Genomic DNA, 21,311 nt, shown 5'->3' with positions numbered 1-21,311 from the left:
TTATCGGTTTCAGCACTCCATTTCCCTGCAGGGTATGCTCGAATAAGTTAACAAATAAGAGGTAAAAATAAAACAGCCCTGCGTGGGCGCGTACAACCAACGCACTTTGATGCCGTGAGGCAACAGGAGGCACCATGAAATATTGTGGCGCAACAGCGAAGATAAATGAGGCAGCAGTTCGGTTTCATTGCGTGCAAGAAATAAAAAAATAAGTATTAAATCGGAGTCGAATTGCTTCAGTAATTTCAGAGAGTGGGGGTAAAAGGTATTAAATTTTACGCATATAATTTATATAAAATAGATTAATGGTTAATTTTTTTTTTTGGATATTTAACATGTCAATCCACGGAATGAGCTCACGAACACAGTTTTCGATGAACCATTGAGAGCTGTCAATGACTACTGTCATTTTTATTGAAGATTTTTAATTACTGTGTAAAGTTAACGCTTGAAAAGCTTCCGTTTTTAAGAAAAACTACCGCCAATACAACTTAGAACATGTGTAATATATATTTCTGTAAACAATTAAATGCAAATATATCTATTTTTATAAAAAATAACTCGAAAACCAAAGTATGTCAATAATATGCTGTGTCATTGAGTACGTTCCCTCTATCTGCCTGGACACCCTCCACTAAAATAATTAATCCAAGGCGAGCACCACGCAACCAGACAACGGCCACGGCAACTCCGGCATATCCTTGAAGCTTCTGCGCGTTTTCATGCAAAACGTTTCCACCTTAGTCAGCGTGCACTTCTTGATGGTCGAGACGCCGCCAACAATAACAATTCGGTCATTAAGTGTGGCAATATCATGGCCATGTCTAAAGTTAGGGAAATGCGGATATTAATGAATGAAGTGACTGTTGCATAATAAAAAAGAGTTAAGTACAAAAGTTAGTAAGTGTTTCGTACAAAACGCAAGTAACAACGAAGTAAAAGTCTGCTTTTATAACTAATTGTTTTTTAATGACCAACTTACGCTGCTCACAGGTTATAACCGCGTTTACTATGTAGGCAAAAGCCTATTAAAGCCGTTCATTAGTTATATTTCACGTACCTGGCCCATTTAATATCACCATAATGATGCCAATGACCTTCGCCAAAGTCGTAGTGGTCAACGGAGGATAACGATGTGAGTATATTATTAGAATCAAATCCTATGCCACCGACTAGGTAGAGTTCGTTGTCCGAAGGTCTGCAGAATTTTCCAAATAATCTAAAATAATTCGAATAATATTCAGAACGGAGTTATCAATAGACTATGAAGTCAAAAATATAAACTAGGGTCACTATCTAACTTGAAGTTAGACAACAATCTATTATACTAGAATATCAATTTTCAAAATGTTCATTCTAATTTCGAAAAATGTCATCGGGTTTTTATCTGTGGTCTTCTTTAGTTTCTTATCAATACATTAACGCTTACACCTTCTCTTGACATTCGAACGATCTTCTTTCTTTATTAGGGATGGCAAATATTTTCAAAAATGTATATGATAGTTACTTCCCTTAGATAAGAATACATTTCTATTTTTTCTCGGAAGCCAAATAGATCTGACTAATCGCGACTGTATTGAGAAGAAGAGGTACATAACTTTGTTTCGGAAAAGTAAGCCGAAGTATTCAACTCTTCGACTTAGACTCCTTTTGAACAGGTTTTCTTCTTCTTCTTCTTAATTGGCGTAGACATCGCTTACGCGATTATAGCCGAGTTAACAACAGCGCGCCAGTCGTTTCTCCTTTTCGCTACGTGGCGCCAATTGGATATTCCAAGCGTAGCCAGGTCCTTCTCCACTTGGTCCTTCCAACGGAGTGGAGGTCTTCCTTTCTTCCTCTGCTTCCCGCGGCGGGTACAGCGTCGAATACTTTCAGAGCTGGAGTGTTTTCGTCCATCCGGACAACATGACCAGCCAGCGTAGCCGCTGTCTTTTAATTCGCTGAACTATGTCAATGTCGTCGCATATCTCGTACAGCTCATCGTTCCATCGAATGCGCGATATTTGCCGTGGCCAACGCGCAAAGGACCATAAATCTTTTCGCAGAATTTTTCTCTCGAAAACTCGCAACGTCGACTCATCAGTTGTTGTCATCGTCCAAGCCTCTGCACCATATAGCAGGACGGGAATTATGAGCGACTTATAGAGTTTGGCTTTTGTTCGTCGAGAGAGGACTTTACTTTCAATTGCCTACTCAGTCCGAAGTAGCACCTGTTGGCAAGAGCAATCGCGTTGGATTTCCAGGCTGACATTGTTGGTGGTGTTAATACTGGTTCCTAAATAGACGCAAAATTATCTACAACTTCAAAGTTATGACTGTCAACAGTGACGAGAGCTGCAAGTCGCGAGTGCGACGACTGTTTGTTTGATGACAGGAGATATTTCGTCTTGCCCTCGTTCACTGCCAGACCCATTTTCTGTGCTTCCTTGTCCAGCCTGGAGAAAGCAGAACTAACGGCGCGGGTGTTGAGGCCGATGATATCAATATCATCGGCGTACGCCAGCAGCTGTACACCCTTATAGAAGATGGTACCTTCTCTATTCAGTTCTGTTGCTCGAACTATTTTCTCCAGAAGCAGGTTGAAGAAGTCGCACGATAGGGAATCGCCTTGTCTGAAACCTCGTTTGGTATCGAACGGCTCGGAGAGGTCCTTCCCGATCCTGACGGAGATCTTTCGTGTTGCTCACCAACGTCAGCTTACACAGCCGTATTAGTTTTGCGGGGATACCAAATTCAGACATCGCGGCATAAAGGCAGCTCCTTTTCGTGCTGTCGAAAAGCAGCTTTGAAATCGACGAAGAGGTGGTGTGTGTCGCGATTCTCCTTTCACGGGTCTTTTCCAAGATTTGGCGCATGGTGAATATCTGGTCGGTTGTTGATTTTCCAGGTCTAAAGCCACACTGATAAGGTCCAATCAGTTTGTTGACGGTGGGCTTTAATCTTTCACACAATACGCTCGATAGAACCTTTATATGCGATGTTGAGGGAGGCTAATCCCACGGTAGTTGGCGCAGATTGTGGGGTCTCCCTTTATGGATTGGGCATAGCACACTTAAATCGCTCCAATCGTTGGGCATGCTTTCTTGTCCGACCATATTTTTACAAAGAAGCTGATGCATGCACCTTATCAGTTCTTCGCCGCCGTGTTTGAATAGCTCGGCCGGCAATCCGTCGGCCCCCGCCGCTTTGTTGTTCTTCAGGCGGGCAATTGCTATTCGAACTTCTTCATGGTCGGGTAATGGAACGTCTGCTCCATCGTCATCGATTGGGGAATCGGGTTCGCTTTCTCCTGGCGTTGTGCATTCACTGCCATTCAGCAGGCTGGAGAAGTGTTCCCTCCATAATTTAAGTATGCTCTGGGCATCGGTCACTGGATCACCTTTGGGGGTTCTACAAGAGTATGCTCCGGTCTTGAAACCTTCTGTAAGCCGCCGCATTTTTTCGTAGAATTTTCGAGCATTACCCCTGTCGGCCAGCTTATCAAGCTCTTCGTACTCACGCATTTCCGCCTCTTTCTTTTTCTGTCTGCAAATGCGTCTCTTCCTTCACTCCTCTTCAACTCTCGGTATTATCCCATCCCGCACGTGTTGTGGTCGATCGTAACGTTGCGAGGTAGGCAGCCTGTTTTTCTCTCCGTTGCGGTACACGGCACTCCTCGTCGTACCAGTTGTTCTTTGCACTTTCCGAAAACCAATGGTTTCGGATGCAGCTGTACGTAAGGAGTTTGAAATGCCGTCCCACAGTTCCTTATACCGAGTTGTTGATGAGTGAGTGCTCTCAGAGAGCAGGAGGCAAGCCGAGTAGAAAATCGTTCGGCTGTCTGTTGTGATTGCAGCTTCTCGACGTCGAACCTTCCTTGTGTTTGTTGGCGTGCGTTTTTTGCCGCACAGAGGCGGGTGCGAATCTTGGCTGCAACAAGATAGTGGGTCCGAGTCGATGTTAGACCTCGAGCGCACGCACATCTAAAACACTGGAGACGTGTCTTCCGTCTATCACAACATGATCGATCTGGTTGGTAGTTTTTCGATCCGGAGACAGCCAGGTAGCTTGATGAATTTTTTAATGTTGGAATCTAGTACTACAGATAACCATATTTCGGGCCCCGGCGAAGTCGATCAGCCTCAACCCATTTGGGGATGTTTCCTCGTGGAGGCTGAATTTACCGACCATAGTGCCAAAGATACCTTTCTCTTTGCCCACCCTGGCGTTAAAGTCGCCAAGCAATGATTTTGACATCGTGGCGGGGTATCTTTCAAGCGCGGCTCCAAGCGCTCATAAAAGGCATCTTTGGTCACATCGTCCTTCTCATCCGTCGGAGCGTGGGCGCAGATCAGCGATATGTTGAAGAACCTCGCTTTGATGCGGATTGCGGCTAGACGTTCATTCACCGGAGTGAATGATAGTACTCGGCGACGGAGTCTCTCTCCCACCACGAATCCCACACCAAACTTGCGCTCCTTTATATGGCCACTGTAGTAAATGCCCAGCAAGGACCTACTGGTTCTTTGTCCTTGTCCCGTCCATCGCATCTTCTTGGACGGCGGTGATGTTAGCCTTTATTATTTTCACGAGACACCAACCAGTTAGCGCAGCGGCACCTTCCCAATTAAGGGACCGAACATTCCAGGTGCATGCCCTTAAATCGTAGTCCTTATTTCGTTTGCCGTGGTCGTCATCAAAAGGGGGGTCTCTCATCCGAGGCTGGTTGTTACTGTTCATTGGGGTAGGCTTTTTACGTAGCGGGTCCCAAACCCAGCGCACAACCCTATGCAGGGGATGTTTCGCCTTCTCACTTTAGCTCACCTTCGAACGGATGTTCTTAGGCTAACCAGAGGATATTTGGTCAGAGACCGGAAGTCGTGAGCTGCTTGAGTCATATGTAAAAGAATCGTTTCTGGCCACTCCCAAGTGAATGGCGATCAGAGAACTTTCCTCACTTGCTTGAATTTCTACACATGACCCCATCCTTAAAAGATTTTAAAGTATTATTGGTGGTCGAAATATTCCATTCCTACACAAACTTCACAGCTTTCGGATAATTAGTTGAGTTCTGATCTAATCAAATTTGACCCGTACTGACAACATATTCACGTATTTAATACAAATTGGTGATCGAAATCTTCCATTCCTACACAAACTTCACAGCTTTCGGATAAATAGTTAGTTAGTTCTTGAGATAACATCTGATCAAATTTGACCCGGACTGACAACATATTCACGTATTGAATACAAATCTTTATTATCGATGCAGGGAAGTTTGTTTTTTTTTCATTTTTAGAGCCCCATTCGCTAGATTTTTAGACAGTTTCGTCGTCATATTCATAGACTCACGTTACCATAACCAATAAAGGAAAAACTAGGAAGAATGAGTTAAGTTCCGATATAACCGAACGTTTCATAATCCTGCAACTTGCAAGGATTAAAGCCAGAAAGTACCTAAGGTACATAAGGCTTGTTAGTTACATGGGGTCTAGGGCGAGTTTTACCCTATTTTATTCTTTCTAACCACAAAGAGGTACCGTTATAATAAAAATCATGCTCTCTGAATATTATTAAGGTTACTTACATATTGGCCGATATATACGGTATAAAGTCACCCGGAAGTTCGAAAACCTTTATTTTAGGTATAAGGGAACTAAGGGAAGTATTAAACCCATTTTTAACACACAGGCATATCCTGAGCAGGAAAGGGCTCTCTCCAAATTTCAATTATATACCTCGCACACTGACCGATTTTTTCGGCAACAAGTCAACTGTAACCACTGGGTTCACATATTCAATACCTAAGGGCTTGCACAGTAGTTTTGATCGATTTAGACAATTTTTAGTCATAAACACTATTCGTGTCAAGTTTTATCGAGATATATTAATTGCTTCTCGATTTGTATACTGGAAAATGAAAGAATCAAATGGAATTTAAAATTGTGTTATATGGGAAGCAGGCGTGGTTATAACCCGATTTCACTCATCTTCACACTGTAACATAGGAATGTCAGAGGAATGCAATTTGCTGAATTTTGTTGAAATCTGTCGAGCAGATCTCGAAATATGTGATTTCTCCTGAAAGTTTACGGTGTCACGTTCATCGTCCAAGTTTGACCACGCCTCCTCTAGAGCCTTCTCATGGCTTGTACTAGTCGTAATTTCATAAGCCTCGAAGGCGATGAAAAAGTCCACGTTTTCGACATAATTGATAATGAACTGATAGTCTAAAGACACCCAGTGCAGTGTTGAGCATATCGTTCTTGAATATTTAGATGTGAGTTACATTTCTTGTGCTCAGATCTCAAAAAAATGGTCGCTGGGAAAAAATCCGATTTATCAGAATATAATTTCCTTCTAGAACACAAAATGTAATCGACCCTTTTTTTTGCTTGAACTATTCTACTCTGTATCCTATATATAATTTCTTGTTGTCTTCATCAAACATTCTAATAAGATGGATGTAATGGAAAGAAGACCCTCTCCAGAGATTTTTTAATATCGTCAAGATCTTTTTTAATCCACCACTCTCTCTCTCACCCCTGATATATATCTTTATAAACCTACGCGCTCACAGAACCAACCCGTCATCAATAAATCAACAATTCCCGCTCTGAACAAATGTCAGCATTGAATGCGTTCCGTTCTATGACTCCCACCAACCTCACATCAAAGTTAATCTAGCGCAAATGCCACTCAATATTCGCAGAAATCCACAAGAGTATTTTGTCGTAAAATCGAAATTTAAACCGCTTACCGGGGTATGCGCAAACGCTGCTTTGCTTTAATCCAACGTCCACTCTCAAAGCTTCTACCCATCCGTCCAATAGTGGGTTGAGCGCCAGCACCAGCAACAGCGACAGCATCACCATTCACATCATTGACTTTAGCCATTGGCACATCCGTAACGTATTCGTCGCTGTAAGCACACTTCAAACTGTAATACTCCATCGTATCGGTGATTACATCCACGACTGCACTTTTTGTTGCCTCGACAGCAAAACTGTCACCACTACCATTGTCATCTCTGGCCCCGCCATCTTCAGCGGCACCATCAATGGCAGCAGCCCTGCCACCTTGAGTATTACCATCGACGGTCGGCATTGAAGTAGCGACGAAGCCATCATAGTTGTCGGATGCTCTCGTTTTGGTTTCGATTATGCCGCCAGCTATCCAAATCTCGTTATTCACCATAGCAGCCATCAAGCCGTAGCGACCCACATGCAAAGGGGCTTTCTAAAATCCATAAATGACGGGCAATGTAGTTAAACAGTTATAAAGCAGTGTGCATATGTGTTTGTTTGTGTTCTGTGAGCGGAAGAGCGGGCCGGATATGAGCAAACACTCGTATATTTGTCGATATTTAGAGTCTATATGTATTATGGTTGTATTTTAATTAAATTATTGAGGTTATTTGTCATGGCAATTGATGGGTTCAGTAATTCAAAGTCATTCACCGAAAATAAAATGATTTTCCTAATATTTAGTTATTATTATTTTTTTAATTTCAGTATTATGAAGAATAATAGAGTTAAGATTGCGTCATGCCACAACATAGGCAGAACGAACTGTCAAACTTCCATAGCATAAGTAAATAGAGCTTTCACGTCGCTTATGACGTCACTAACTAACGTATTTTTCTGTGGAAGCGAAGCAAAATAGTAACAAGATCAACCTGTCGCAATGCATATTCTACATATTTCTACATATGATTCCATGATTATTAGTAGTTCTTCTCTTTTTCGACTAAAAAAGGGACTTCGATAGTTTATTTACCTTCTTCCATGTTTTGCGCAGAACATTGTAGTACCACACTGTGCGCAAAGCCGTGCCATTCACTCCTTCGCCGCCAATCACGAAGAAACCGTTAACTGCTTTGACATTCCTCTGCTTGTGCTGTTCTCTTATGCCCTTGCAATGCTCGCACGCCACCTCGCCACCACAATACTCATCAGACACAATCGCCGCAAAGTCGCGTCGCAACTCTGGTAAATTGCTCTCGAATGTCCACTTCAGAGTCAGCGGATCGAAGCTCCAGACTGATTTTTCGAAAATCTATAAAATTATAAAGATTTTGGAATATTCAAAATTAAATTCGAACGTTTAGGTTAGTTCTGCAATTTTTCGGTTACAGTTACATACATATATACGTTTCGTATCCTCTTAAGTCCCCTAAGGAATCATTCAAGATAATCTAGTTAAAGAAAGTAGAGGATTTTATCAGTTGCACCAGCGAACTAACTTCTCATCTCATTCGTCCTTTATCACGGGCGAGTTCTAATATTATTCGATAAACATACAGGGTCCGGAAAGTAATAGGACTGAGTCAATTTAAAAAAATGTGTTGAACCAATCGTAATCGTTACAATTCTTTAAAAACTTTCAAAATAGGCTCCTTTTACGACGATGCAGCGTTGCCAGCGGGATTTCCAGGCATTGAAGACGTCACGGAAGGCATTCTCCGGAATATCCTTGTGAGCCGAGGTGCATGCTGCTTGGATCCACTCTGTCCTCTCAAAATGCTTGCCTTTCAGCGGCCTTTTCAGGCAAAGAAACAAAAACAAAGTCCGAGGGGCCACATCTGGTCTGTAGGGCGGCTGCGGAAGCGTTGGGATGCCGGCCTTGATTAGGTAGTTGGCGGTGTGAGCCGGGACGTTGTTTAGGTGCAACTTCCAATCAGCTACGATGTCTTGTCGGATCCGATTGACCCTTTGCTTAAGTCTCTTGAAGACGTAACAACGTCTAACGTCAAACTTGGCGTTGACAGTTTATCCAGGAGGAACAAATTAAGGTGGACGATGTCTTTGATGTTAAAAAAGACAAAGAGCATCACTTTGGATATGCTGATTCTTCCGTTCTTCAACAGCGACCTCTTCCTGGCCACCCAAAAGGCCTGGCGCCACCGAAACACACCACTTCTTACTAAAGCAACATCTGGGTAAGCCTGCTTGATCATATCAAATGCCTCTGTCGCAGATTTACCGAGTTTCATACAGAATTTAATCGCACCTCTGCTCCAGCGAACGCAGTATTTTCAACAGAAACACTCACAGAAATATGTCGCTCAAAAATGTTTGTCCTGACTCTCTAGGTGCTCGGAGACAACTGACCAGCCCCTGGTTCGTTAGCTCTATGCCTTCTTCTGATTCCAGTCGGAAGTACAGTCGCTGCGGAAGAAAATCAGTCATATTACATTCTGGACAAACCCTGTAGAAAGTACTTTCGACCAACTCTGGATATTAAAAGTGTTCATAAAAAATCAAAATGTGGTATACTTTAAAGACAGAAATTATCAGATTAAAGCAGGATGCACAAACTGGATCCGCGGGCGACTCTACTTATATGAAAAATGTGACTACTCTTTCATTAATCATAGAATCCCACCCCCATCTCAATAGTTCCTAGAAAAAATTCCGATGCGGTGAAAAATATACAACCGGTGGTCACGACTCCGTCTATAAGGCACAATTTGGAGATAACAGGAAAAACATGTCGTCAAAGACGAATTTAAATAATGGATAAGAAAGGCATATGTTGCATTAGAAATTAAGGTCGCAGTATCAAGCCAAACTCAATATTTCCATTATTTTTCCTTCCGAACACAAAGCTCATCCAAATCTTGATTGAAGATTTGGATTCAGAATCAAAACATTCAAGATAAAGATATGAATTGCTCTACTGGAATCTAATAAAGCTAATATCGATAAGTCCACAGTTTTTTGAGAGCAAACGGAACATAAAATTATGCAGTATCAGATTCGGACAGCTTTTCACCGTTAACCCACTTTCCACAAATTCACCCGAAATATAAGAATATTCAGGCGGAATATATGCAACTCACCGACTTCTTAGTGCAACCTAGCGCCGTCTTGGTGCCACCTATAATATAGATGAGTCCATTACAAACAACAGCTGAGTGATGATGACGTGAACCAAAGGGCAGGTAACACAAATGTTTCCACTGCACAGCGCCAGCATCGTAGTACAGCACACGATCGCCAAAATTATCCAGCTGATTGATCTGCGGATTAAGACCGCCGCAAGCGCTACAACCGCCCATACCGTTATGGTAATGCAACGGATCCAAAATATCAGCATCGCTGCCACCCAACGACTGTATTCGCTTGCGTTGCTGTTGTTGCAGCGCCATAACTTTGTCATGCTGGCAATGCTGACAGTACGGATCAATGCCACCAAATATGAGAAGCTTGCGACCCTTGATGCTTTAAAATAGTAAAATAAAATAGTTGTGTAAAACATCAATACTTCGGAACTTCATGGAACTCACGCTTTAAACTCTACTTCCTCGACTGTGGGCAAACCAAACTGTGGTGCTTGCATTATTTGTGTCATATGTTGCTGCCGCTCCTGCTGCCCCATAGGCGACTCGTTGCGACATTCTAGCCGTGGCAGAACTGTCGTCTTCGAGTCTCCGCCATTGTTGCAAGGCTTTTGTGACCGCCTCGTATGCAAACGCGTCGTCTGTGCCATTGTCTTAGGGCCGTCGATAGTGCCATCGGCGATGGTACTGACGCCACGTTGCATGCAACCATCCTCAATACAATGATGTACTTCAATGTTTTGTTCGAAATCATCATTCAGTGTGCGGTGAACGTCATATTTCATCTCATGCAACTCACTCGGAATTGCTTTGTCCTCGTTCGTGTTGTTGTTTGCATTGCTGCATTGATAACTGTACTTAAATGGCTGTGGATCTAGTTCTTGAAACTGTGCATAGCGTTGCGGATATCGATGGCGTTTGTGGTGCTGCTGTTCCTGTTGCAGTCTGTAGGGAAACTCATAGCAGCTAGACGCGGTGGAAGGCAACACTTGACTGGTGGTTATTTTGCTGAGGTTTTTCAGACTTGCCGAATTCACCATAGTGGTCATGTGGTCGCCAAAACAACGTTGATCTGAAAAGTGTAGAAGTATATTCTAGATGAATAGTAGGCCTTTACTGCATGCTTAGCTGAGTTTATTCTCATATTTGAGCAGCTGTTGAGCAATAAAGCGAGAGTCGTTCAAGTTCTTATGAGAGACTTTATCATATAAATAGGAGATTGGAACTCTGGCGAAGTGTGGATGTGATTAGCGTAAGAAGCCTATAGTTTTTTTTCAGGCATTGCTTAAGCCATCGATGGATCTTTGGGATTGACTTTAATAAGTCCCTCAAAATTTCAATACTGAACTAAATATTCTTAGTCAAATAGATCCATTTTCCTATTCAATCACAGCATAAACTAGATCATTGCAATAGTTTCGATCAAAATTAGTTATCAAGTCGCTCTAAAGGTTTGCAAAAAGCGTTGACCTCGTGTATGTTGAATACTTTAACTCAAATTAGATTAGCCAGATGGGGGTACTGGCATTACTAAGGACCAGTAAGCATATGCATGGCGTGACTGCCAGCTAACCTAAATCAATAATATACATATGTAAATGCGTTCTAAAAACGAACGACTTTGAGCTGTAAGTTGGAAATTTTGTCTCCAAACCACCTTAAACCTTAGTTTAGACAGAATCAGCTCCCTGTGGTTTGAAACCACCTCAGAGTAGTTTTGCTTTAAGAAAATTAAACTAGAATGGAGTTTAACAACTTTGACAAAGTACTTTTTGAGACAAAGTGAGCTTTACGAGCATTTTGGATAAATGACAGGTGATCCAAGTAGAGGTACTCAACTTATGTTCAACATATTCGGCCTACTGAATGTACTATTAGCAACACCATCACCCATATTAATTTGGATAATTTTCCACCAAATAAATCACGTCCAGCACGCAGTGAAGAAAATATAGCAACCGTAGCTGAGAGTGTACGTAAAGAGTCGGTTCGGCGCCGTTCGCAGCAACTCGGACTGACGTATGGAAGAACTTAGAGATGTCCAATAGAAAGCGTATAAAATATGCAAGAACTGAATCTGCTTGAGCTCCTCAAGCGACATCGCTCGCTCTATAGGCGCTTGAAAAGTTTTAAGGAGATCCGAAGTTTTCGAGCCAAATTTTGTTCTGCGATGAGGCACATTTCTGGCTCAATGTGTATGTAAACAAGTAAAATCACCGCATTTGGGACGAAGATCAACCTAAAGAGATTTAAGAGCTGCCATTTCATCCAGAAAAAACAACTGTTTGATGACAAATGATGCCGGTGCGAACGTAACCGCCAATGGCAACCATTATCGCGCCAACACAACCGACTATTTGATACCTGAAATTGAAGTCCGTGATCTCGGCGACATTTGGTTTCAACAAGACGGCGCCGCTTATCACACATCGCATCAATCAATGGATTTTTTGAGAGAAAACTTCGGTGAACAGATACATAATTTCACGTTTTGGGCCGGTCGATTGACCACCAAGATTATGTGATATCACACCGTTAGTCTTTTTCCTGTAAAGCCTAAAGTCTATGCAGACAATCCCGCTTCGATACAGACCTTGGAGCAAAACAGCACGCGTGTCATTCGCCAGTGACCTGTCGAAATGCTCGAACGAGCCATCGTAAATTAGACTCAATGGATGGATCATCTGAGACGTAGACGCGGCCAACGTTTGAAAGAGATAATCTTCAAAAAATAAATGCCAAAAAGTGTTCCTTTGAAAATAACGTTTCTTCATTAAATTCGAAGTTTCAGTGTTTTTTTTTTAAGAAAAGTGGGGAACCTCGAAATGAATTATCCTTTACAACCGTTTCACTTGTTCAGAGTGCGGAGTGCGATATGAATAGAATTTGTATCTCATAAGTACCTACTCTGTAGAGGCAAATTCGACAAGTTTAGAAGATTATGGATTAATACAAGTTTTATATAATTTTTACAATGAGCATAGCTAATTCCGCTTTACTAATTCCAAGACTTTCCATAAGCTCTGGCTGCACAATTATTCCTCAATACTTCCGTCAATAAGTTAAACTTATGTAATTAAACTATGGATATTTACCTCGAAGAACCGGCTTGCGTTGCCTTAAACTGGTCTCAACTTGTACGCCCTGATCGCGACATTGCATTGTGAAAACGGTGGCCTGGAATGCAGACAAAAGAAAAAGAGAAGCAAATGAAATCTCGGTCTCAATTTTAATCATCAGTAGTCTTTATTTAAATTTTTTCATCGATTTAATTATATATAAAGTGAGTCACAATAATTTTCGTATAAATGCCAAATCACAGATTTCAACAAAAATTTTCATAAATCAAATCTTCTAACAATATGTACTTGCAGTCTGTATATATTTAGTTCGTAAACGCGTAAGTAGTCTTCTAAAATAGGTGATTTGGTGTTGTTGGTAAGTGACTAGAAAATAGATTAACATACTAAATTTTGCTCGTTCAATTTGCGGCAATCGGAGCGCACGCAACACTGCATCGACTTCTCCACACCCTTAGCCATTTCCAGCGAGCGCCAATAATCCTTGCCAATCGTATGGATCATCTCCAGATACTCCAGAAACGATTTGTATGTCACATACTGCATATTCGGGCATTCGAGCCGATGATGGTAGCTGCATTCTTTGTCGAAAACCCACTGACGTTGAACCGGTGCAACGAGCTGGTAGCGTTCCAGGAAATGCAAGAACTCTTCACGATTTTCACCATAGTATAATTGAGTAGTCGTATAACTGGAAAGGTTTGCAGAACATAAAAAAGTTGTGTGGAGTTTATGAGTGCCAGTGGCGGCCGCACTTACGATATGCCGTCGTTGATCATGCGTTTCACCTCCGGATGACTGGCAATACGATCGATCTCTACGCAGTCAATATTTTTGTTGAGTGTCACCAGGAACCACGGTGGCATCAAGCTGAAACGTACGCACTTGACAACTTGCAACATATCCGCCTCGCGTTCATCCCAATTGTAGTTAAGCCAACGCACAACCGCCATGAAGATCTTGAGTAAAGGAAAATGGAGTTATTAGTGGCTTGGCTAAGATCACGGAACTAAACAACTGTTGTATCTAGTTATGATTAGCACGTTTTTCTGGGGCAAGTTATATAAGTTCAACTAATTTGGAGCCCTGATGAGCTTAACAAAAGCTGCAACAAATCCGTGGATCATTCGAAGCTTTATAGGATATATTCATAAGGCCCTGCAGTTACCAGTAATATTGTCTGGAACCTTAGTCAATCTATTATTTATTGTAAAAATAGTCCCAGAAGAAAGCAGAAAGTATGTTTGTTCCCAATAAAAGGTCTAGTACCTAGAAACCCCCATGCACCATGTACTTAATAGCTTAAATATGACCCGATTAAATAGAAGACTGTCGATGATAGTATGGTTATTGTACTCAGTTCTGTACCTAATATTTACTAGACCTACACATAAGGTAAATTGCTCTTTCTTGACTATCACTGGCGTAAAAATTCTTGCCTTAATTTGGATCTCAACTTGAAAGGCTTAAAAAGCACACGAATACCCTAGAAGAACTGTTCCAGCAAATTCATTAGACATGGGGTTATTTGGTCGCGTGAAATATATTACAAATTCCTAGTCTAAAAATCTATATAAGGCACATCATCGGACTTACTTCGATTTCCGAATTCACGCCAATTGTATTGGAACTCAAAAGCGTGCAAATCTCCTTCGTCGCCAGCTCCAAGTACTCTTTAGAGGCGACAAGTGTCAGGAAAAATTTACAAATGCGTGTCAGCATTAGCTGCTCCAAACTCTCTAGACCATAATTGCGTGCCTCAAGGTAGAGTAAGAATGCAGTATCTTCACGAAAGCGCACATCATCGTCCAAGCAGAGCCAACATTGATTCACCAGATTTTTAATGCGCAGAAAATTGGCCGCATTAAATAATTCCAGTATGCCCTCACGCTGCACCAACGGCTCCTCAGCCAACATCCAATCGTAGACCATCATAAAAGCGCCGGGTGTTATCTTCTCTTCGGGCAATTGGATCAATACCTCATTGTTGCATTCCATGAAGAAGTCCGAGTAACACTGCAGCACCATCATGTGACAATTGAAGGTCACACCACCAATACGTATCTGCACATTCGGTTTGATGTGGTTGTCAATCATGTTACGTAGCAATTTGTAGAGATTCTCTTTGGGCGGCTGGACTATGTCTTCCCAGCCCTGTATCTCATTTGTTTTGAAACCCATTTCGAGTAGAGATTTTTCTTTGAGCGTGCAGACTATTTTCGGTTTTTGACTCTCAAATTTGCCCGGTAGTGGAATATTGGACGGCAGTATCTTGCTGGGTGGTGGTTTTGCGGCCTTAGACGCGGCACCGTCGAAGGTTTCTGTAAAATACGAGAAGAATACAGCTAAAATGCAGAGTTGATTGGGAGAAAACTTACGTGGCAACTTTTGGAAATCAATGCCTTGGTCTTTGGCTTGACTTGAAGACTCGGAATTGTCGACGAAATTTAAGCTGTAAGAAGAGTGTAACGGAGTGTAAGCTCCCTTGAATTGGAATTAATTCGTTTCAGCAGTTACTCACTTCATGTACTTGACATTGTTCTCTAATGTGTCGGAAAACTGTGGTGAACCCGTGGTACCGGTGGTGGAAATGCTCGACTCATTGCTCTGTAATACGTAACTAGTTGTAGTCTAGTTGTCTTTTCGACGATGGGCAAATGCCTTTATATGATTTTACCTGAATTACCTTATTCAGGGGTTTATCCATTTGAAAAGGTTTCTACAGCTAAGAATTGAATTAAAAATAGCTCTAACTGGTAAAAATGTTGTTTAATTTGGACAGCAAAATCAATTAAAATATATTTTATTTAAATTAACTGAAAATGAAAAAATCGACGAAATTTCTTGGCAGCAAAGTTTCTTTTATAAAAATTTTCCCAATATGAAATGACGTACACGATTGAGTAACTAACGATAAGAAAAAAAGGTATATTTTCCTAAAACGATATTTCTATTATTTCTTTCCTGGGGTAAATCGAACTCGGCTAAAACGAAGATCCTATAGTGATCCTAGAGGTTAATTGTAGTAGTTATAAGAGTCTCTTTAAGACTACTGTTACATACATACATATATAAGATCAGTGCAATTGATCATACTTTGGAGCATATCAGTTGGACCTAGCTAAGATGCGACCTCCGTAGAATGGACCTTGATCTCTGATATGAAACGAGATATGTATATTCTCTTCATTTTCAATCTCTTCAGAACTGAAAGATCAAACTTCAAATTTAGATGATCGAAAAGAATTATGATTCTCCAAGCTCACACATCCAACCGCGGTTCCGCGGGTTCCGATACTAGGTGTACACCGTCCTAGCTCGTAGAGTTAGGGAGGCTTCGAGTTATGGAAGGAATTTTTTTTATGAAATTAGAGTAATATTGCCAATTCAAGTGTTCGAGTTATGGAGACCTTCGAGTCAACTCTAGTTGTTTTATGACTTTTTTTCCTAATGCCAAATCTATTCTTTCTTAATTTTTATAATTTTTAGCATAATTGTTGTAATGTCATTTACAACAATTACTTAATTTTCAATTAAGTTTATTTACAAAATTATATTTCTGGCATGTCTTTGAATTGTTCAAGTACAAAAGCATAAACATCTACATATATATGGCAACGCTGTAATTGACTATTTACATTCAGGACGTAAACAATAAAATTGCATTTGGACCAGCTGGAAATGTTCGAGTTTGTAAAACATCTTTTTAAACTACAATTCCTACTAATAGTGATCGCCATTTTTACCGGTGTTTATTACAATGAAATTATAAATTGGATGGTGAACAAATATGCGGATTCAGCAAGTGAAAGTATAGCGATTAAATTCCAAAATCCCGAAGAGGCAACGTTAAGTGAGCGGCTTTTCACGCGTGATGATTTGGCACAATTCAATGGCGAAAATGACGCACCACTATATTTGGCCATAATTGGCACGGTATTCGACGTGACTAAAGGTGCAAAGCATTATGGGCCAGGATGTGCATATAATTTTTTCGTGGGACGCGATGCTTCTGTGTCATTTATAAATGGTCAATTCGAAAAGTTTGACGAAGATGAGGCCGATGACGTCGTCTCGTTAAGACCCAGTGATCTTATCAGTCTAGAAAATTGGCAACAATTTTACAGGAGAGAATATGTATACAAAGGTAAACTAATAGGACGCTTTTATGATAAAAACGGTGAACCAACGGCATACAATCACAAGTACATGATGCTTTTGGAGCAAGCGAAAGCTGCCAAAGCGCAAGCCGAACAATTGCGCGAAGTGTATCCAGACTGCAATATTGAGTGGTCAGTAGAGCGGGGGTCACATGTTTGGTGCACTACAACTAGTGGTGGCAAACAGCGTGAATGGGTGGGCTATCCACGACAGTTGTTCGAAATTGGTGCTAACAACTTCCGCTGTGCTTGTGTGCAAGACAAGGACTTGGACACAACTGAGGTGATGCTCAAGGAGTATGAGAATTGCGCGCCACATGCACATGAGTGTTACTACAAGGTGGATTAGCAAAATTAAACGTACATGTGCGTGTGTGCTTCTAGAACTGTTTTAAAATGTTATACAAAGCAATTTATAGCAAAGTGTTTTTATAAATTTTAGTGAAAAATCAAGATTTTTATAAATTTAATGAAAAATTAACAAGTATTTAACCTGTTAAACTTTATACTAAAGCATTTTATGTACTTAATCATTTTACAAAACAAAAGTATTTGCACTTAACATATCCAACAATAAGATAGAGGCCTTAGTGTTCAATTTTTGTACAAAATAATAAATAAAAAACATATTTACCCGAGATATTGGATATTTTATTTTCTTAAAGTTCTTTTATAGTCATAAAATCATAAATGAGCATAAAATATAATAAAATATGGTTGTTTGTATTAATTATTGATTTACGTTGATGAAAATACTTTGGTTTATTTTTATTTGAAATCATAATAGTATACATAAATTATATTAGAAAATTTGACAGCAATTTGAAGTTTTCGGACCTACATAATTAAATAAGAAATCTTGATAAAATTATGATAAGAAAAATATTTTTTTTTTATGAAAATGCAAAATTTGTATTTTTTTTCAGTTTACAGCACCACTTCATTCGAAATGGCGTTAAGGTCCATATGTTTGAATGACATTGGTCGGTGTCTGCGATTTTCCGCCCATTCCTTCGGATGCTTCCTCTTCCGATGGTGATGCATATTAGCATTCACTTTGAATGTGCGTGGACAATGTGGACATTGATACAAGTCCTCGCCTGTATGCGTTGTCATATGTTCCTATATGAGTGTAATATTAGTAATTACAAAAAATAATTGACATATTTCGAGTACATACTTTTAACACTTTTGAGGCCTTAAACGCTTTATCGCACACCGTACATTTGTGTATACGCTCCCGTTGATGTACGTAGCGTTTATGTGACTTTAGTGCATCCTCGGTTAAAGCTACTTTTCCACATTCGCCGCACACGTACACGGTGGAACCGTCATGATGGGTTATGCGTTTATGTCGTTTCAAACTAAATTTGGAATGTAATTTGGCATCACATTGATCGCAAGGCCAAAGTTGTTTTCCCGCACCGTCATGCTCTAGCAGATGATATTTCAGTGCATAGCGTCCACGGAAAGATTTACCACACTGGTCGCAAACACTGTGATAAGCTGTACTATGCACATTGCGTATGTGAATGTTAAGACGGCTCTCTAAAATAAAGCTGCAGAAAAGAGAATATTTCGAATAATAAATAAATACATAATGACTAATAGTAAATATTTTTACCCCTTTCCACATTCCTTGCAAATGTGATCGGGATTGCCCTCCGCATGTGTCTCCATGTGAGTTTTCAGTATAGGTAATTTTGCGAATTTTTTATGGCAAACTTCACATTCGAAACGCCGTTCTAATGACTCAGGCTTGTGCATAGAATTCATATGCGCCACTAAACTTCTGCCATTAGCACTGCATTTGCCACATTCGGCGCACTGAAACTTTTGTGGATTCAAGTGCACTTGCAAATGTTCAACGAAGTGAAACCGTTGGCTGTATTTGTGCTTGCAGCACAATACATAGCCTTTATTACTGTTATGCACTTCGCGGAAATGTGTGCGTAGTTCTGTAAAATCAGCAGATAGATGACCGCACAATTCACATGGTAACTTATCCTTGAAATGCTGAGCAATAAAGGCATCAAACTCCTTGGTTTTAGAGCTTTTCTCTTTAACTTTTTCAACACTATTAGCTTCATCCTTATCTTCATTCTCATTATAATCCAAATCAGTATCTACATCGGAAGTTTTCTTGACAACTTTTTTCAATTTTTTCCGCCTTCCGGCCTTTTTCTTAGTTGGTGCCGATGTTTTGGTTTGCCTCAAATTCCTTCTTTTTAACAATGGCATATCGTCATAGAGACTGTCATCATCGTCATTTGCAACATTTTCTATACCTTTATTGGGAGGCAATTTCTTTGGCGCCGTTGAGAGTTTGGCTTCACATATAGCTACAGGATCTTCAGTGTCTTCATTGAAATAGTCGTCGTTATCACATGTGTCATCAGCAAATGATTCTTCATATATATTTAAGTTGTTTACATCTATTTCCATTTCCAATTTAACACTCTCAACTAGTTCCCTTTGATATGGTTGCTGCAGTAATTTCAGGCGTTCATCTTTTAAGATTACTAATTCCTTTTGCCATTGATGAAAATCGTCTATGTGCCGCCAGCAGTTCGCGCAAATCACCTGTGACGTATGCTGTGTCGTTCCCTGGTGCTGTTCAGCATCTAATTCTGCTTTTACTTCGTCCATATTTTTTATCTAATGGATTTTATTTGCAAAAACATTTTAATACAAGTGGAAACTATTATTTTCAAGCACATACCTCGTTTTCAAAATACTTCGCAACAACATTGTAAATTGTTGTATTTTTTCCACCAGAATCAAATAATTCTAAAGAATTGTGATCACAATCACTAATGCACAATCGGCATAACATCTTTTTCGATTTATTGTTTATTACAATTTTGTAAAATTTTGTTGTTTAGCTTTCCAAGGAGAAGACATAAAATAACATTTGCGCAGGGTTGTATCAAAATGCACTGACTTTTATAGAAACCTATAGACGTATTCACACAGATGTAAATTATATGGTAGTTTTAGTAAGACATTTTAGGTACCTTTAAATACCGGTTACGAGATCATAAAGTAACCACAGTAAAAAAAAACTTAAAATTATTACACTGCATTATCGTTCATTTTCAAAACTCAAAAAATTTGCTATTGGAAATCCACTACTTTCTGTGTTTACTACCAAGTTCTAATCCAGAGAAACCCTAAACCATGCAACAATAAAAAATTTCAAACAGAATTGTTTTAAAAATTTTATTTTTTAATTTATAAAACTACAATCATTGGATTTAGTTATCTGGCAATGAGCGGATGATGTCCGAATCTCCAGGATCGGTGATGGACATTGTGCACACACGGAAGTATTTACCGCAAGCGGTACCCAATTCGATGTTGGTGCCACTGTAATGTTGCACTTCGGTCTTGGCCAACATAGCGTAATATTCAATCTCAGATTTCCTAAAAGAAATAAATAATTTCACTTTGTAAAATATATAATATACAATTGATCTGAGCGTTAAGCATTAAGCCATCTCAGAAAGAGTCTCTAGTAGTAATCGTATATCAACACAATAGGTCTGATTCTAATACATTCATCATTTAAAAGCAATCAAAAGCTAATGAAACTAAAAAATTTCATTACCTGTTTTACCACGCTGGAACCATTTGGATGTCTGTGTTATTGCAAGCTTTAAACCGCAAATTTATATGCAACATTGGTCTGAGAGTATCCACTCCATAGCTTCCATTGCAAATAATTAAAAGAATGCAAATAAATATGGGAAACTTGTGTGGGAGCATACTTCTCAGTCTCGTAAGACTCCATATGGCTCCAGCAAGTAATTCTACTTTTACATTGCAAATGGATGCATGTGCGGCTCACCTCAACGCTGGTGTGTTGCTGGCAATCAACACCAATTTCGCTTTGCCTTGACGCAAGGTCTTCAAAGCTTGTTTGTAACCCAAGCAATATTTGCCCGATTTCATTACCAAAGCCAAACGGGCATTGGTGCTTTCCAAAGCCTTTTTCTGTAAACAGAAGAAAAATGCACTTTGTTAGGTTATGTTCAAAAAAGGCGTAGGGATAGATCACCACGTGTCAATAAGCAAATCAATTTATACCTGTTTCTTTACGGCAACCATGTTTGCTGATCTCTAGTTATGAATACAAAGTCAGATGGATGTCTGTAAAATATTTTAAAATAAATTTGATTAGATTTTTAGAATTATTTCGGAATAATTGAAAAATGCACCCACCTCCAAAGACGATTTGTAAGAAAA

The 21,311-nt window shown here is 40.1% G+C and overlaps 5 protein-coding genes across 6 annotated transcripts; 1 reads left to right on the top strand and 4 right to left on the bottom strand.

The window, feature by feature from the left end:
- Window positions 1-616: 616 nt before the first annotated feature.
- On the bottom strand, window positions 617-12,985 carry LOC120775722. The gene is made up of 7 exons (XM_040106035.1): window positions 12,919-12,985; window positions 10,271-10,895; window positions 9,824-10,205; window positions 7,759-8,037; window positions 6,740-7,218; window positions 1,061-1,219; window positions 617-824 (listed from the first exon to the last, which is right to left on the bottom strand). The coding sequence occupies exons 1-7, from the start codon at window positions 12,983-12,985 to the stop codon at window positions 644-646; spliced, it is 2,172 nt and encodes a 723-aa protein (XP_039961969.1). The 3' UTR covers window positions 617-643.
- Window positions 12,986-13,120: 135 nt separating this feature from the next.
- Window positions 13,121-15,699, bottom strand: LOC120775150. Of its 2 annotated transcripts, none has more exons than XM_040105185.1 (6): window positions 15,581-15,699; window positions 15,425-15,510; window positions 15,282-15,355; window positions 14,500-15,224; window positions 13,663-13,862; window positions 13,121-13,594 (listed from the first exon to the last, which is right to left on the bottom strand). In XM_040105185.1, the coding sequence occupies exons 1-6, from the start codon at window positions 15,608-15,610 to the stop codon at window positions 13,282-13,284; spliced, it is 1,428 nt and encodes a 475-aa protein (XP_039961119.1). In that variant the 5' UTR covers window positions 15,611-15,699; the 3' UTR covers window positions 13,121-13,281. The 2 variants fall into 2 exon arrangements, with proteins under 2 accessions (XP_039961119.1, XP_039961120.1); XM_040105186.1 differs by having other exon boundaries at window positions 15,590-15,699.
- An 844-nt stretch (window positions 15,700-16,543) lies between these two features.
- On the top strand, window positions 16,544-17,669 carry LOC120774422 (neuferricin homolog). Its single transcript, XM_040104051.1, has one exon. The coding sequence runs from the start codon at window positions 16,585-16,587 to the stop codon at window positions 17,410-17,412; it is 828 nt and encodes a 275-aa protein (XP_039959985.1). The 5' UTR covers window positions 16,544-16,584; the 3' UTR covers window positions 17,413-17,669.
- A 144-nt stretch (window positions 17,670-17,813) lies between these two features.
- On the bottom strand, window positions 17,814-19,970 carry LOC120775632 (zinc finger protein 708-like). The gene is made up of 4 exons (XM_040105886.1): window positions 19,786-19,970; window positions 18,688-19,721; window positions 18,244-18,622; window positions 17,814-18,185 (listed from the first exon to the last, which is right to left on the bottom strand). Exons 1-4 carry the CDS (start codon window positions 19,897-19,899, stop codon window positions 17,991-17,993), a joined length of 1,722 nt encoding a protein of 573 aa, XP_039961820.1. The 5' UTR covers window positions 19,900-19,970; the 3' UTR covers window positions 17,814-17,990.
- Window positions 19,971-20,270: 300 nt separating this feature from the next.
- On the bottom strand, window positions 20,271-21,307 carry LOC120774011 (60S ribosomal protein L30). Its single transcript, XM_040103290.1, has 4 exons — window positions 21,288-21,307; window positions 21,153-21,215; window positions 20,914-21,059; window positions 20,271-20,489 (listed from the first exon to the last, which is right to left on the bottom strand). The coding sequence occupies exons 2-4, from the start codon at window positions 21,171-21,173 to the stop codon at window positions 20,321-20,323; spliced, it is 336 nt and encodes a 111-aa protein (XP_039959224.1). The 5' UTR covers window positions 21,174-21,215; window positions 21,288-21,307; the 3' UTR covers window positions 20,271-20,320.
- Between the last annotated feature and the right edge of the window lie 4 nt (window positions 21,308-21,311).

This window comes from Bactrocera tryoni, chromosome 4 (assembly GCF_016617805.1).
Source record: "Bactrocera tryoni isolate S06 chromosome 4, CSIRO_BtryS06_freeze2, whole genome shotgun sequence".
Classification (NCBI taxonomy): domain Eukaryota; kingdom Metazoa; phylum Arthropoda; class Insecta; order Diptera; family Tephritidae; genus Bactrocera; species Bactrocera tryoni.
The sequence above is the reverse complement of the archived record's forward strand: the minus strand, read 5'-3'. Positions and strand labels throughout refer to the sequence as shown.

Bases quoted from the DNA above. Each gene is read 5' to 3' on its own strand.
- LOC120775722 (XM_040106035.1), bottom strand. From the start codon at position 12,985: ATGCAATGTCGCGATCAGGGCGTACAAGTTGAGACCAGTTTAAGGCAA. The intron at 1,220-6,739 runs GTAAGCGGTTTA...GAATTATTTTAG, and splicing joins CAGCGTTTGCGCATACCCCG to ATTATTTGGAAAATTCTGCA. The intron at 825-1,060 runs GTACGTGAAATA...CCCTAACTTTAG, and splicing joins GGTGATATTAAATGGGCCAG to ACATGGCCATGATATTGCCA.
- LOC120775150 (XM_040105185.1), bottom strand. From the start codon at position 15,610: ATGGATAAACCCCTGAATAAGGTAATTCAG. The intron at 15,225-15,281 runs GTAAGTTTTCTC...CGTATTTTACAG, and splicing joins TGATTTCCAAAAGTTGCCAC to AAACCTTCGACGGTGCCGCG. The intron at 13,863-14,499 runs GTAAGTCCGATG...CCTTTACTCAAG, and splicing joins GCGTGAATTCGGAAATCGAA to ATCTTCATGGCGGTTGTGCG.
- LOC120774422 (XM_040104051.1), top strand. From the start codon at position 16,585: ATGTTCGAGTTTGTAAAACATCTTTTTAAACTACAATTCCTACTAATA.
- LOC120775632 (XM_040105886.1), bottom strand. From the start codon at position 19,899: ATGTTATGCCGATTGTGCATTAGTGATTGTGATCACAATTCTTTAGAA. The intron at 19,722-19,785 runs GTATGTGCTTGA...AAAATCCATTAG, and splicing joins CGAAGTATTTTGAAAACGAG to ATAAAAAATATGGACGAAGT. The intron at 18,623-18,687 runs GTAAAAATATTT...TCTTTTCTGCAG, and splicing joins TGCAAGGAATGTGGAAAGGG to CTTTATTTTAGAGAGCCGTC.
- LOC120774011 (XM_040103290.1), bottom strand. From the start codon at position 21,173: ATGGTTGCCGTAAAGAAACAG. The intron at 21,060-21,152 runs GTATAAATTGAT...TTCTGTTTACAG, and splicing joins TGGTTGCCGTAAAGAAACAG to AAAAAGGCTTTGGAAAGCAC. The intron at 20,490-20,913 runs GTGAGCCGCACA...TATTTCTTTTAG, and splicing joins AGCAACACACCAGCGTTGAG to GAAATCTGAGATTGAATATT.